General features: G+C 39.6%; 1 protein-coding gene across 2 annotated transcripts in view; it reads left to right on the forward strand.

Annotated features, from left to right (window-relative positions):
• The first annotated feature begins 1,909 nt into the window (after positions 1 to 1,909).
• The window catches only part of fmn1 (formin 1), a 29,141-nt gene continuing 14,868 nt past the window's right edge, over positions 1,910 to 16,182 (forward strand). Inside the window, exons 1-5 of one of the 2 annotated variants that reach the window (XM_039781525.1) lie at positions 1,910 to 1,965; positions 2,649 to 2,702; positions 3,159 to 4,919; positions 8,594 to 8,772; positions 14,225 to 14,333. In XM_039781525.1, coding sequence (XP_039637459.1) covers positions 3,254 to 4,919; positions 8,594 to 8,772; positions 14,225 to 14,333 — 1,954 coding nt within the window. In that variant the 5' untranslated portion in view covers positions 1,910 to 1,965; positions 2,649 to 2,702; positions 3,159 to 3,253. Of the gene's footprint in view, positions 1,966 to 2,648; positions 2,703 to 3,158; positions 4,920 to 8,593; positions 8,773 to 11,895; positions 14,094 to 14,224; positions 14,334 to 16,182 lie in introns of those variants that run through there. The other variant, XM_039781526.1, reaches the window with a different exon arrangement.

A 16,182-nucleotide genomic window follows, 5' to 3' on the forward strand; every position in this document is an offset into this window, starting at 1 on the left:
GTTCTTTGCTTATTCCTTTGATAGAAATAAGTGTGATAAACTCAGACTCAGGTGTTTTTAGATCATTTATATGTTTAAGTTGGCTCAATGTCTGTTTTTAATTGCACTATAGAAAAGTCTAATGCGGTCATCATCAGTTAGGCTGCAGTTGTATGTGTCATTTGAAACTAGCAGGAAGAACTACCAGTGGCTCTATTAAAGCGATGTGTTGCTGAGAAACAGGGACATTTCACCATGCCTGTCCACACTGACTGATTTATACTAACTTGATTTGATAAACATGTTAGATTTAAAAATGATGTTAGTAAGATATGAACCATATTGTTTCTCATTTTTAAATGAAATAAAGGCAGCTTTTTCAATGAGTTATAGTTTCCAATTCAAATCTCACAACATTAGGATCGTATAAAAGGTCGTCTAAAATATTTCACTCACTTTAGAGCTTTATAATAATAAATGTCACACAGAGGCTGTGCAGTTTGTAACACAGAAAACCCATCCATCCAAATTAGCTTGATTTTATCTACCTTTAACGTCAACAATGGCCAATTCACATCAGTCAGGTGTCCATATGTGCACAATCACTAATCAGGAGACACAAGAAAATCTGGAGCTCCAGATCAGGTTTCCTGCCAAGACATTGCTGACATCTAGTGATCATGTAGTGAACTTACAGTCTAACTGTGTACTTCACTACAAAGCCAAAATGTAACAAAAAACAGAATCTGACTTTTTTTGTTCTGTTTTACCATATAAAACATATATTATGGCATAGAAATGGATGTTTTTATAAAAACATGTACATTTTGCTATGATAAACAGGTAAAAAACACACCACAGTAACTGCACCCTGCAAGTTAAGGGAAAATCTATTTTGATTCACACAAACACACACACACACACACACACACACACACACACACACACACACACACACACACACACACACACACACACACACACACACACACACACACACACACACACACACACCATTTGTGTATGTCCACATGAAGAAAAATGGTAAAGGGACACAAATATTACAGATGCAGTACAATACATATGCAAACTCATAGACCAGTGGCATGCAGCAGGTCTTCACAATATCACTTACTAAGCACAATACTCAGTTCTTAAGGGTATAAGTAGCAACGTCTCCGCCATAGTGTGTGAGCCAATAATAGCAAGCTGTTTAGCCCTCTTTTTGGCCATCCCAAGTTGTTGCAGCCCTCTTACTACCAACCTGTGTGTGTGTGTGTGTGTGTGTGTGTGTGTGTGTGTGTGTGTGTGTGTGTGTGTGTGTGTGTGTGTCCTAGGCTACCAAATATGAAAACGAGTAGTCTGCACCTATAGCCTAGCTCTGAGATGGTGTTTAGGAGCGGTTGGTATTTAACTACTTTGGTGTAGAAAGCCTCCTCCATGTTGGAATCAAAAGGTGCAGCCTACCTCCAATCCAATTTCACACACACACACACACACACACACACACACACACACACACACACACACACACACACACACACACACACACACACACACACACACACACACACACACACACAGTTAAGTTAGTTAATGTCTGTCTGCCATTGTAAGTCAGTATACTGTATTGGATAATGTATGACCTGAAGGCCTGTCTAGTTTTTATGTGAATGCGTTTTTTTGTGTTTTGTGCTCCATACTATTTAAACAATCAATCATGCTAATATAAATTCAATTTACATATTTGTTAGTCTTTTTTTGAGTAATCCAACACATAATTATCCTAACTATCTGTAGTTTTAGTGAAATTAACAGCTGATTGCTTTCTTTAAACTACTGTAATCCATCAAAGGCAGCAGGCTAGTAGGTCAGATTAGCCTGGTGTGCACTGACCAGTGTGCAGCTCAGCATGGTGCACAGTTGACCTAAATAGAGTCCACGGTCAATGTGGCAGGAGGGCAGATATGACTTTCCATGTTTCAGGTAAGAGATTATATATATAATTTTGAGATACTTGTGCTTTTCCATTTTCCATTAATTTATACTTTGAATTCACAACATTTCAGTGGGAAATATTGTACTTTTTACTCCACTACATTTCAGTAATATCAAGACAATATTATAATATATATTAATTTAAAGTTTAGAGGGGCCTTTCTGCTGTACATTATAATGCATACTTTTACTTTTGATACTATAACGTATGTATCGTATGTAATGTATTTTGCTGATGATACTTATTTCTACTTAAGGAAGATTTTGAATGCAGGACTTTACTTGTAATGGAGTAGTTTGCATTTTAGTATTGTTACTTTTACTTAAGTAAAATATCCTTTTTCTTGTCTACTTCTTGTGTGTGCATGACTGTCTTTGTCAAGAAAGAAGAAAAGCCATTGCAAAAAAAGTATCTGTCAAATCACAAATACTAACACAGCTAATTGGCTTACTGTGTTGATCCAGTAGATCGATGTCAAGAGGATTAGATTGATTAGAAGCAAAATCCTCACTGAGCCTATACCGTCTGTTTGTTTAAATGCTCCACCTCAGTACAGTCATCAGAGCATTAACGGTAGGGAGTCTTATCTGAGGAGCCAATAGGAGTCATTCGAATTCTCACGAACAGCGCTGATTGGATGGAACCTGTTGGTTGTCTTCTGTCACCTTAGTGTCGCTGCAACAGAGGAGGGACCTGCTGCTGCACGGAGATGCAACGGATAAAAGTAAGTGAATAATAACATGTTAGAACTGCTAGAGAAATATATATATATTTCTTTCACATGCATATTATCTTTGAACAAACCTGTATACTGTGGGTCTGTTTGTGATGTCATAGTGCTGCAACTAATGATCATTTTCATCAATGATTAATCTGCTTATTATCTTCTCCATTAATCATTTAGTGCATATGTCTGATAATAATAATAATAATAATAATAATAATAATAATAATAATTAGAAAGTCTCACATTTTCCCAAAGTCTAAGTTGACATATTCAAATGTCTTCTCTCTTGTGCACCCATACAGTCTGTTTTTATGGTGTGGCGTAGTCTTGAACCCTGAGAAACATCTCATTCTGCTTTATTTCTTATGACAAGTAAACTATCTACAAGTAAACACATACACATTTAACTAATTTCAAACAAATGTAAAATAAACCTTTATCTTTCTGTGTCAGGATTCATGTTGTCCAGTGGTCTAACTACTCCAAAGAATACATTCATGCTGTAAATGAATTCTCTCCTGCATTTAATGTCGTAATCAAATAACATCATGGAGAGCACTCATGCTACCTTAAACCTCTACATCCCGATCAGGGAGAGGAGCTATGTGAGTCCATCCCTCTCCCACTGCAGGGGCCCAGCTTCCCCCTTTAAAGCCCCTCTGAAGCACCATGGAGGACTAACCTCCAACTACAAGGAGGAGGGTCGGCCTGAAACAGTAAAGCCAGGTCAAGCAGACAAGTTTGGCCTTTCGAACTTGAAAGAAACCCTTACAGTGTTGGATGACTCCTCTGAGTTCTGGCTGACAGAGTTGTTCCCGTTGTGTTTGGAGTGCCAGACTTCTATGAGCATGGGAAACCAACAGGGCACGAAGATTAAGCCTAACTTTCACGGTTATGCAGAGTGTTGCGATGCTTTACCGAAATCCCCCAGACTGCAGATCCCTCGGAAGAGGAGGAGAAGAGTGGATGGGCTTGTTTACACCGGCGGCCTTCAACATAACTCCAGGATGACACCCGGGACTCCACAGGCACCTCCGAAGGCGAGGAGGCTGACAGAGCTCCGGAAAATGAGCTCTCCTACCTTTGAAGAGTGGGACTTAGAGGAAAACGGGTCGATCGTCTGCACTCCTGCAGCCCGGAGAAAGAGAGTCATGGGAAAAGAAAGAGTTTCATTGTTGGAGGAGAGGAACAGAAGAACAGAAGTCCTGGCCACTCCAAAGAAGATAAAGCCAGCACGGAGAGTGAGGCTGCCTGATGCTCCGTCTGCAAATGTTCATAGATCTTCCAGCAAAAAGAGAAAGGATTTATCTGTGAAAGAAGAATGTGCTCTCCCTGACTCTGACACAGACCTCTCAGAATATGACAATGATTTGTACTCAACGTATATATCTCCCATTAGGAAGACAGAAGTAAGTAACAGGAATACTCAAAACACCCAGATCTGGCAGGCAGCAAGAGACACAGATGAGGACAATAAGGCACAAGGTGTAGAGGAGAAGTCCTCTCAATGGAGGTACGAGGAGATGGGGAAGGCTGCAGCATGGCGAGTAATGGGCAAGATCGAGGAAGTGGAAGGGATCATACGTCGGGTGAGTCTCACCAGTTCGGACTGGATCAAAGAAGGCAGTGACGGGAAAGATGAACCTCAGTTTGTCTCAGATGGATGCTTTGGGGAGACCGAGGAGAAGGGTTGCAATGAAGACGAGCCTCTGTTTGCTGAGGAGCTTCGAGCTCTGGGTGAAGCTCTGAGTCAGAGTCTGCGTCAGGTCCTGAAGATGGAGGGAGCAAAATCAGAGAGTGAACCCTTCACAGAGGCCAAGAAAACTTTTTACGAGCCAAACCTTGTAGGATCGACAAGAAGGCCTCTGAATCTACCGTCACATTCTGGCCACTCCACCTCTACTGTGCCAAATAATTCGTCATCATCCTCTCTTTCACCTTCGCTGTCTCTGTCTGCAATCCCGGATGTCTCTCCAAGAACATCTAGCAGCTTCGAAGGCATGTCTCCCATCCTATCGCCTCTATTTACATCCAGTCTGCTCAGCCAGCGCTCTCTGCCTCTGAGCCTGACCGAGCAGCAAGAAAAAGTCATCTCCGCCACCACAGTGTCAGGGATAGGAAATGATGAGAAGAATAGCAGGAAGAGTGAACAGAATCAGACGTACAGACGCAACAGTGAGACAGAGGCCAGTCAAGACTATCTACTTTCTTCAGGTAATAATGCTTATTATGCTATTACAACAGACAACAAGTCATATATATGTAATTAAATATGTAATCAAAAATGAACAAAATTAGTAATTGAAGCTGAGGTTCAAAGTCAGTCTTGCCTTTTGGAAACAACAGTTGAGAGAACCACAAAGTCCACTTAGTAGCTGCTCTAGAGCCTTATACGATCTTCATCAGCAGATGGAATTCAATACAGTTTACAATAATAGACAATTGACAATACTCTATCAATAGTTTTTGATAGTAAAACGATATAATCTTCTTAAAGAATTGCAGCGTAAAAGTATAGCGAAATGTGAACACATTTCATTGACAGGATGTTACATCACAGACACTCCCCCCCCCAAATTGACTACCGGTATATAGGTTATTCTGAAGCATTAGGATTTCATAGCGGTTTTTGTGCTTCATGGTCAGTTTGCGTACGGGGGATTGAAGTGGACAAAATACCTTTTTTTGTAGCTAAAAAGGGATGCGTGTGCATAACAGCATGGCGCTGACTTAGTGGTTGATTAGTGGAACAGAAGAGGTAGAAGAGCAGACGGCTCTAAAGGTGGTACATGCTGGGTCCTGAATGTCAGATTTAACATTGACTAAGACGCTCTGATTGTAATGCTCTGACTTTAGTCTGGTGGTGTCTGGTCTCATCCTCGCACACATGCATGCACACACTCTCTCTTTCTCACCACAGCTGCTGAAGCAGACCTTAAGGATGTGTGGTAGCCTGTAAATAATGACCCCTTGCTGGTTTTGACATACCACCACGTGTGTGTGTGTGTGTGTGTGTGTGTGTGTGTGTGTGTGTGTGTGTGTGTGTGTGTGTGTGTGTGTGTGTGTTATGTGTGTGTGTGTGTGTGTGTGTGTGTTCACTCAGGCATGAAGTACTACTGAGCACCTGATGTGGATATAGCCTCGTAGTCCTGCGCTGGCACTGACCTGAGGCAGCCAGAGTTTCTAAAGAAAGAACAGCGAGAGAAAGATGTGTGTGTGTGTGTGTGTGTGTGTGTGTGTGTCTTGTAATAAGAATTAACCATGTTGGATTTCTTTGTCGACAGATGCAAAAGAAACATAATAATGTGGATTACATGATACAATGTTGGAGCATCTTTGGGCATGGATTTTATAGTTGAAAAATAAACATTGGTCATTAGAGTACAAACTCATGCTGTACAGCTAAACTTTGATCAAACCAACAGAACCTTATTTTAAATTTCTAGGAGATCCCCACATTTACAAAAGGTACTGTATATGTCACAGACTGGATTGTTTTTTGGAAAGTTATAGAAAATGATGCACAAGGCATCTAGATTGTTTGCTATTTGATAAGGTAAAATGGTGGAGTCTTAGGTTGTAATATCAGTTTAAACATCATGTAGTTTCAATGAAGAGCAAGGAGCTGCTATTCAATATACTGTATATGCAGAAACAGTGTTGAGTATATGCAGTATACACAGTATATGCTAATGAATAAAACTGTAACTCACTGAAATGATTGCTCGAGTCTGGCAGCTAGATCAGTATGTAATTGGATGTCTCTTCCTCACTTTTTAGGAAATGAGAGCCTGGCCAGGCTGTGCAGCAGGACGCCCGGCTATCTAAATAGGATTAATGCTCTGAGCTTTGTGAAATAACAACACATCTTTAGAGGATGATGATTAGAGCAAGAGGAAAGACAAGCAGAGCCTTCTGAGGGGTTTAATCTCAAAATCCTGTGTTCTTTTCATCCTGGTCAAATTGAGCACATAACACATTTCCATAAACTGTTTAATCTGGCTTTGAGGACGGTTATGTGTCCGCTGAATGTCACACAACTGGCATCTCTGTTGGCGCTCTTATCTGAAATGATACTGATGGATTTATTGTAGAATAGCTTCTTCTCTGTACCCACAAGATAGAGCGAGGACTATGTGACCAGCTTGGCAATAAATGGGGAAAATCTGGATGCAGGAAGTGAAGGAAAACAGTCCTCTCCTCAAGGTTCAGCTGCCTTTGATCACACCTGGTATTAGTTACATGTTTTATCCAAATTGCCCCACGGGACCATCAGTACATTTTTAGCTTGGCCAGAGTAGGAATTAAAGGGGAACTATGCAGGTTTTTTTTAGCTTAATTTACCTTAACTGAACAGCTTTGGAGTCATTGGAATGGTTATATGACTTTTTTCGGGTTGAAAGGTGGTCGTCTCGCTTCCCCCTAGCGACTGTGAGAGGAAAAACCACCCTTGCAACTTTCAGCCGGCGGGCCGCCATCCTTAGCGTCAGGAAGTATTGCGTGATATCAGGTCTCACGATGTAACGAATTGCTTCACGGCACTGCACACATACACCCATTCAGGAACCGGCTAACAAGGTAGCGATGGAGTTTTTCACACTATCTTCATGGCTGAGCCGGCTAAAAAAAACAACAGAAAGCTAGGAAAGCATTGTCGGAGGAACAGAGAAAAAAGAAACGGCGGACTGCCCGAGCGAGGAGTCAGAAACGAGTACACATAGGAGCTGCCAAATATCCATTCCGAAGCTGTTGGGGGAGCTCTATTGAGAAACCTGCGAGAAAACAGCGAAGAAATGGCCAAAACTGCATAGCGCCTCTTTAAACCCCTAATTCCCTAATTGCTCCTAACTCCTAGGAAGGGCATTGTTCAACAGAAAACAGATACATTTACTTACATATGTATCCAAATGATTTTTTACTAATAGTTTTGTGTGATAATTAAATCCATTGCTGTAAATCTGCAGTGTGTACTCTAATGGTTTTTCAATTAGCATGTTTGGCCGGTGTCTGCATCAGTAATCCATCCGATATACAACACAGGGGTGGTAATGCTTAATAAAACACAATAGCAAAACATTTCTATAAATAGCTAATGTAGTATGTGTATGCATTTATTAAGTTAGCTAAATATGTACATCTTGGGAGCAGGTTTCAGGGTGCAGGCACTATTTTTCTGTCTTTTTTTTATTATTTTCATAAATAATTTAGTTACATATTTAAAAATATTTTTTAAAATAATTGCAGAAATAAACACAGACTCATTCTGGAGGCATTGCTGAAAACATGCGAAACATGAGCAATTGAGAATTTAGAAATTAAAGAATTTTGTACACTTAAGACACTACACTACTCAGACTCTCCACACTGTAGAGGTCGGCACATCAAAAAAAAAATAACTCTTCAACAGGTGTTGGTAGTTGATCAGTCATATGTCTTTATTAGGCACAAAACATTTCCACGAGAATAACATCTTATACACATCTCAACCATTGACTATGACCCAATGCTGTAGAGGACAATGAAGTAGTCATTGGACATGGGTGACAACTATTATAAAGCGAAGCAACGTTTTGAAATGCAAAACTTTAACAGAGAGAGTTTTTGCTATTTATTTTAGCTGAAGTTATGTCTTATATCCTCATGGTGACACTATAGCTTAATACACAAGTTTTACCTTGCAGGGCTTGAGATCAGAGACTCAGAGATCTCTGGGTTGATTAATTTGGCACTCTGCCCAAATCAGAACTGATGCCGTTTTTTTTCTTTTAAAGAAATATATCTTCATCACAAGGAAAAACAAAACAGATGCGTGCAACTTTTACTTGCAGTTTAAGATTCCCTAGCAATTATGCTTCTGCTCTAATCCCAATTTGCCTCCTTTTCCCCAGATGAGGCGCTGCAGAGACAGGAGAAGATCTGGCAGCAGGAGGTCGAGGAGTCTCTCTCCTTCTGCAGGTCACTTTCTCATCCCTCCAGACCGAAACACATCGACTTCCTGCGCATCACTGCCCCGGAAGATGACATCATTGATACACCGACATCCACGCCCCTCCAACCCGAGTTTCAGGTGAGTAGCTTTAGAGACTGGATCGGTGTTTTACTGTCTAGACGGAGAGTTTTTACCACCACAAACTGAATGTCCGCAATTTTCTCATCTGAGCAAATGACAGCATTTTAGCCAGATACAATGACATAATCACTTAACCCTTGTGTTGACTTCGGGTCAAATTGACCCGTTTTCAATTTTTGTTTTATATCTGAAAAAAATGGGACGTAGAAATAAGCACTGAAAATGTGTAGAAGAAAAATTTAACAATTTAAAATGTTGGAAAAAGCAAAATCAAAAAGAAGGCGTCAAGGTTGACGGGAAGACAACACAAGGGTTAAATTAGCTGCTGTAGTGTTTGACTAAAATGTCAGCTTGCAGATTATTAGCTAATGATGGTGTGCCAAAGTAATCTTGAACCAGTACCTAAGCCTTTACCTGCTTCAGGGGCACACACTTTTAAATAGCACACCATGTAAAATTCTGCATGGGTCGTGATGGAAAAGTGAAAAGAAAAATGTGTTGCAGTCTTGTTGTTGTGGGTTTGGACTTTACTCAGATGCTCCTTTGTTTTTGATGCTTTCCATCTTAATTTCAATGAAACTATTCTCTTAATAGCTTTGTAACACTGGAGAAAAATGTTGTTCATGTGTCATCATCATGGCATTGACTTGCATTTTCACACTACAGTGAGATAATCTAGTTCCAGACCCAAGTTCAACAAACTCATACAGTGTGTGTTTGTGTGACAAAGAGTTCCTTGTGGTTACATAACAGAAGGGATTTAATGCGACTCTGTAGGTGCATTGTATAAGCAATGTTATCTGTATTAGCATGAAATGGTAGTTTACTGGGCTTTAAAGCTCTTAATTCTGCGTCTCTCCCCACTGTGTACACGTGTGTGGAGTTAAAAACATGAGACAAATTACATATATTTTGAACATTGTGTGAGGGTTTTGTTTTCACACTAAGGTAACACTGCATGAAAAAGTAGGTTGTGTTTATTTATAGCTTCAGAGAACTAGGCGCTGATTGGCAGAGAGTGCACTTGAGGCGAAATACTTTGAGTTTTCGTCTTTAAAAAAAAATCTAATCTCCATCAGTGATGTAGAAAAGAAAAGGAACAATAAAAACAGACTAGAAGAGAATGGAGACATGTTGATGCTGCTGCATTGTTTATTGATGTATATGACCATGCTGCAAATATGGGTATTGATTTTAATATTTTTTTACTTTATTTTTGGGGTTTTATTTTCCCTTTGCATTCTATCTCCTTTTATTTAATTTTTTTACTATTATCAACCGTGTTTTATTTTTCATTAATTATGCCTATTCTATCACTGTTTTTATGTTCATTTTTGTTAACTTGCTCACCAGAAATTAAAGTAGAAAGATTTAGGTACCATATCCAGTTTGAAGCTACTCTGAACTTGACAATCATTAACAGAAATTATTTGGAAAGTTTACGACTGCAACTATTATTCTATTATTCTACTATTCAGTTAAGACAATTTTACTACAGTTACACTATATTGTGTTCTGGTGATCTACTGTACATTAGGCACACACTGTATGTCTGCTGCCTGGTGCTGGACACAGCCCAGTGTGTTCACCAGAGTTGTTTATATGCTCTCTAATTTTCATGGGATTATCCAGATTCATACCGGTTACATAAAGGCCACGGTGGCCCTCCCTCGGGAATGCAAAAAGCACTTTATCAGTATTCGTATGATTAAGTGTAGCCAGTTAAGTCACCGCTGCAGGTTTCAGATACATCTCTGAGTAAGAGAAAGTTTCAGATACATCGCTGAGTAAGAGAAAGTTACTTTTGTTTTTAGGTTGTTGTGTGGTGATTGTTGGAGCTTGTATTGCAAGACAAATTTCCGTGTATACGGACAATAAAGTGCTATCTATCTATCTATTTATCTATCTATCTATCTATCTATGACGTACAGTAAAAATGTCGCTCACCTGCTGCTGGCTGTGATAATGTAACATAAAAGCAAACAAGGGCGGACTTGAGAACTAAGACTAAACCAAACATGAACCGGTGAAAGAGGAAGCTTTTTTTTATTTTTTATTCAGGAATCTATAATTAACATTGGAGAAAGACTCTTCCTCATGTACTTTCTGTGTTCTTTGACCATTAGGTGCCTGTATTTGTGCACTTATTAAAATGTTCTTACTTTTCTGCATTCCTGTTTTTCTTTGTGATTGCTTTTTATGTCAGCTGATGAGAAGTGTTTTCATATGGCCCATCTTTAAATACACTTTTACAATCTTGTATTTAGTTTTTATGGTACACTGCTTTATTCTGTGTTTGATCATCATACCTGATAAAAATGTTGCCATCTGGAGTTTTAATGATCTGTGGGCCTTATTTTTTTTATATTTCATCATTTGTGTTTCATTTATTTAACTTTTATCAGTTCACCATTTTATTATTTATTATATTTCTTTGTTTCTCTCCTTTTTATCAAAATTCTCTTTTTGTATTGATCTCTTCAACATGCTGTTCTTGATTGCCACACTTGTTCCCTTGTTTTAACAACTTACATATATGTATATACATCATTTTTTGTTTGTTTGGTTTGTTATACTTTTCTGACTTACTTTTTACAATCAAATTCTTCCTTATTTTGTATTGACCACCAGCTTGACTGTGAAACAATTTATATCCTTGTTTTGAGAATGTATTTACTTTTGTTAGTTTGTTTGATTGTTTATTTTATAAATATTTCTTTATTCACTTTTTATCATCAAAACTTCCCTTCTTTTGTATTAATCTGTCACTGACTTGAATGTGTAACTTCATTTTGAAAAGCTATTTGTATTTCATTTTCTGCATAGTGAAGGCAAGTTTATCCGTAGAATTTGTTTTAAATAATGCATCAACAACAATATAAACATTAAAACTAATACTAAGCCAATAACTAAACCAAGTACTTTTATTTTTTTAGATTTAATGTGAGCTGATTAACAGTACAGTGTAGTTGGGGTGGGACCCACTAAGACGCCCAGATTAGCCGGGTGTTGCTCAGTACCTGCAGGAGAGCTGAGGGACCTCCCTCTAACTGTGGATTTACAGACCATAATGTTTAACAAGTGATCCCTGCAAGTCCTATTTACCCTCCTTCAGCTCTGGGTGTGGTGTCCCTCCATCTGTTCTGGGTGGCTTCTTTTTTGCCTTACGACTCACGGATCTGTCAGAAACTGTGGCTGAAGTCACCATCTGCTTCTAATTACACTGACAATCTGCAGGATGACATCCAATATGGTGCTCTGTAAATCACAACAGCAAGTATAAAGGAGCCCGAGGGAAAAGGAGGCAGAACTTGGAAGCTACAGCCAGGACTTGGAGCCGACTTTTAATTGTGGTTGAGCTCAGTCAGTCTAGCCGGCAGAGCCATGGAGCCAGGGCTTGGAAACTTTTCACTTGCATTTCAGTGACTAAGAGCTGCTTCCAGTTTTAAGTTTGAAAATGTAGTTCTCCGGTGAGACATGAAGGAGCTGTTGTAGCAGTGAAAGGATAAATATATTTCTTTTCAACAAACTGGAGCAGAAACAGGTCGGAATTTCAGAAGCGATATGACTTTGACTTTAACATTTCTTGCATTTTTATTAATAGTAAGTGGAAGTTGCATGATCCTGGAAGCAGTTAAACAAAGTAGTGCATGCCATACATATGCCTGAAAACCAATAACACCTTCTTATCCTGGATTAGATTGCACCATGTTGCACTTCAGTCCAGATATGAACAGTTTAAATGGTAACCACAATGTTGACGTTGTGGGGAAAGCTTTATAACGTCACCACTTTCTTTTATGAGCGACTGATGAGTGATGGAGGAGCAAAAAGCCATCCTGAAGTTTTTCAGGACTCTCTCAGAGGAGGAGAATGAGGACATAATGCAAGACGACAAGGAGCGATCACAGAGTTTTAATGTAAAGAAAAATGGGGATGTGACTGTTGAAGATGCTGTGGAGAACAGTAGAGACTCTTTATCACATGTTATATTGCCTAATGAAGGGGAGAAGTTGAAATCTAACCCAGTTGGACATATAACTAGGAGAGAAGCAGGAAGTGACTCAGACATGATAGAGGAGGAGAGGAATAATGTCAACCTAACAGAGCAGCAGAGCGTGGCTGTGAACGCTGAGAATGGCTCAGAGAAACAGAGCGCTGCAACAAATCAAGACCAAAATAAGATGCCAGACGGACACTGTGACAAAGTTAACAGCTGCAGCAAAGAAGGTTGTCACATATCGGAGAACTCGCTGGATGAATGTGCCTTGAAGGAATCTCTGCAACCAAATACAGGTTGGGATTGTGTTGCACCAGTCCGTCTCAAGCAGGATGACACTGAAGAAAACGACCAGAGAGGAACAAAAGACTATGAAAAGGTTCACTTCAGGGAAGATGTCACGAGTATTTCCAGTTCAGATGTGGGTTTTGACCCCGAGGAATCTGCCAAAAGTAGATCTGAAACCAAACATGTAGTGATAGCGTCGCCTCGGACAGGACCTGCAGTTGAGGAAACGGTTGAACCGATAGTAACACCCACACTGGAGCAGACCAGTGGCCCTTCCTGCTTTACAGATGATGATGAAGAGGAGAGGGCAGGTGCAGAGGAGGACAGCGAAGAAGAAGAAGAAGAGAAAAGAGATGCATTTCCAGACTTCTCCGCCCAACCTCACCATCCTCCCAGCCCAAAAGGCACTTCAAATATTTGTATAACATCTGCAGCTAACAACCCTCCGCCTGGATCCACCTTCACCAGAGCCACCTTCACCCCAGGCTCCCCCACCGACAAGCCGCTCCCGGCCCTCTTCAGCGGCCTGAGGGTCCTGAGGAAGGGTGTGGTTGGGCCCGAGCATGACACCGTGGCCCAGATCAAACCTTCATCTCAAGGAGCAAGGAGGGAAATGCACCCAGAGAGGCAAGGGGATGCTAAAGTTCAGGGGAGCTTCCTGGACCAGATCTCCAATTTACTGAACAGGGAAAAGAGAGGAGATGAGGAAGAGGAGAGGGAGGAAATGGAGGCTGAGGGAGACCAGGATGAGAATGAGATTGAAGAAAGTCAAGAGGATGCGAGGAAAGACCTTGAAACCGAGGCAGATGTTTTACGCGAGTCCACGAAACCTTCTCTGTCCAGTGCAGAGGCTGCATTCGATGCCTTCAAAGCTTTCTTCACCCCAAAGCCTTTGAAGAAGGACCCAGCGGAGAAGGTGGACCTGGAGGCCGTGAGGAAGAAGATTAGAGCAGATAAAGATGTGCTAAGAGTGCTTTTTGAGAGATCCTCCAAAAAGACGCCAGAGAAGAAAGACTCACCTGATGGCAAAGTACGAAATGTGTATGAATCAAGCGTCAATGAGCTTTACCAGAGCTTAAATTGGAATGCTGACCTGTGTGTAAAGAAGCTCTATTTATAATTGATTATGATATAAATTTGTCAAACTATTTTCCCTTGTAGTCAGAAGCAGCCACCTCAGGAGAGGGAGAGGAAAGAACTCCTGGTCGTCTACAAGCTGTCTGGCCACCACTTAAAGAGGAAAAGGTTGGGCTCAAGTACACAGAAGCAGGTAGTTAAATCTATACACATTCATATTTTTGTCATACAAACTTGGGCTTTTCCAACTTTATTGTTTTGGCTCACACAGACTCATCTTCTGTATGTGTAAAAATGTGTTCAAATGTGTTTTCTTTTCTTCTAGCCTCATTCAAATCCAATATGTCGAAAATTATATTAGTATATAGTATTTTTCCCTTTGTTACAAACTGAGCTTGCACATTTGATGAAGGTGACAAAATACAGAAATGAGCAAAACGTATTGTAAGGAAGCAAGGACATGTGTCATGTTTTATGTTACATAAGCTATTGATATTCCTTCATTTTCCAAAAGTAATTTACAGAAAAGATAATTGTGTTATCCTACCGAGTGACATTACTCATGCTTTGGGTAAGTACAGAAATACAAATGGACTCCTCATATCATTTAGAATTTCAGATGGGAAGTGCTGTGTAAAAAGTATGTATTGCAAGTTGTAAGACCACAAACAGAAGTAATATATGTCTGCTGCCAAAAATGGCACGTTAAAATGACACTTTAACATTAGGAACAATCATGAAGTTTCAAGTTGATAATGAGTGTTAAAGAGGCTTTAAAAAACAACAACCAAATAACTAATGAAATATATATACAGTACAGGCCAAAAGTTTCAAATGCGTTTCCTTTTTATTTTCATGACTATTTACATTGTAGATTCTCACTGAAGGCATCAAAACTATGAATGAACACATATGGAATTATGTACTTAACAAAAAAGTGTGAAATAACTGAAAACATGTCTTATATTTTAGATTTTTCAAAGTAGCCACCCTTTGCTTTTTTATTAATAAGGGAAAAAATTCCACTAATTAACCCTGACAAAGCACACCTGTGAAGTGAAAACCATTTCAGGTGACTACCTCATGAAGCTCATTGAGAGAACAACAAGGGTTTACAGAATTATCAAAAAAAGCAAAGGGTGGCTACTTTGAAGAATCTAAAATATAAGACATGTTTTCAGTTATTTCACACTTTTTTGTTAAGTACATAATTCCATATGTGTTCATTCATAGTTTTGATGCCTTCAGTGAGAATCTACAATGTAAATAGTCATGGAAATAAAGAAACACATGGAATGAGAAGGTGTGTCCAAACTTTTGGCCTGTACTGTATATCACCACCCTTGTAGACTGAAAATAAAAATCCACACAGATGCATTATGTTAAACACTATCTGAATGACAGATAGTTCATTTGAGAGGGAGTAGGAGTGTTTGCTCTGTGATATCACGCTCTACAGCTTTGGTAAACACAACTCCACCCTGTGTGTGTCCACAGCAAACCAGTCTGTAAGACTCCAGCCCCTTTAGCATGTGAAGGGATTTACTGGACTGCACACTGGGGTTACATGTGACAGAGACTCTGGTGCCTTTAAGCAAATTATTAATGTATTCATGAAACAAGTGGATTTTTTTTTTTAATCCCAGGGAGAAAATTCCAGTCCAGTACAACACCATCACTAAGATGTAAATGCTAAAGCACATCAAATTAAAAATATACTCCTCTTTGACTGTTTTCTGCGGCTTCCTTCTACTTATAAGACGCCTTGTAGATATAGACATTTCAAATTATTTATATTAGCCTGCTTTACTCACGATTTGTGTCGACCTGGTTGGCAGGCTGGCTTGATAGCTTCTGTGGTTAATCCAAATCAAACAAGGTTGTTCCAACACACATTCAACGAAGAAAATAGGCCTTTACAATAATCAGAACCAAATCGCTCAAATAAAATGATAAGCAAACTGAATTTTCTAGAGGCTTATGTTCAACTTTAAATGGTTGAGAACAGGTGTCTTGTTGTCAGCATCTTAAGCTTCAAATTC

The sequence above is a fragment of the Perca fluviatilis genome, chromosome 18 (genome assembly GCF_010015445.1).
Source record: "Perca fluviatilis chromosome 18, GENO_Pfluv_1.0, whole genome shotgun sequence".
Classification (NCBI taxonomy): Eukaryota; Metazoa; Chordata; class Actinopteri; order Perciformes; family Percidae; genus Perca; species Perca fluviatilis.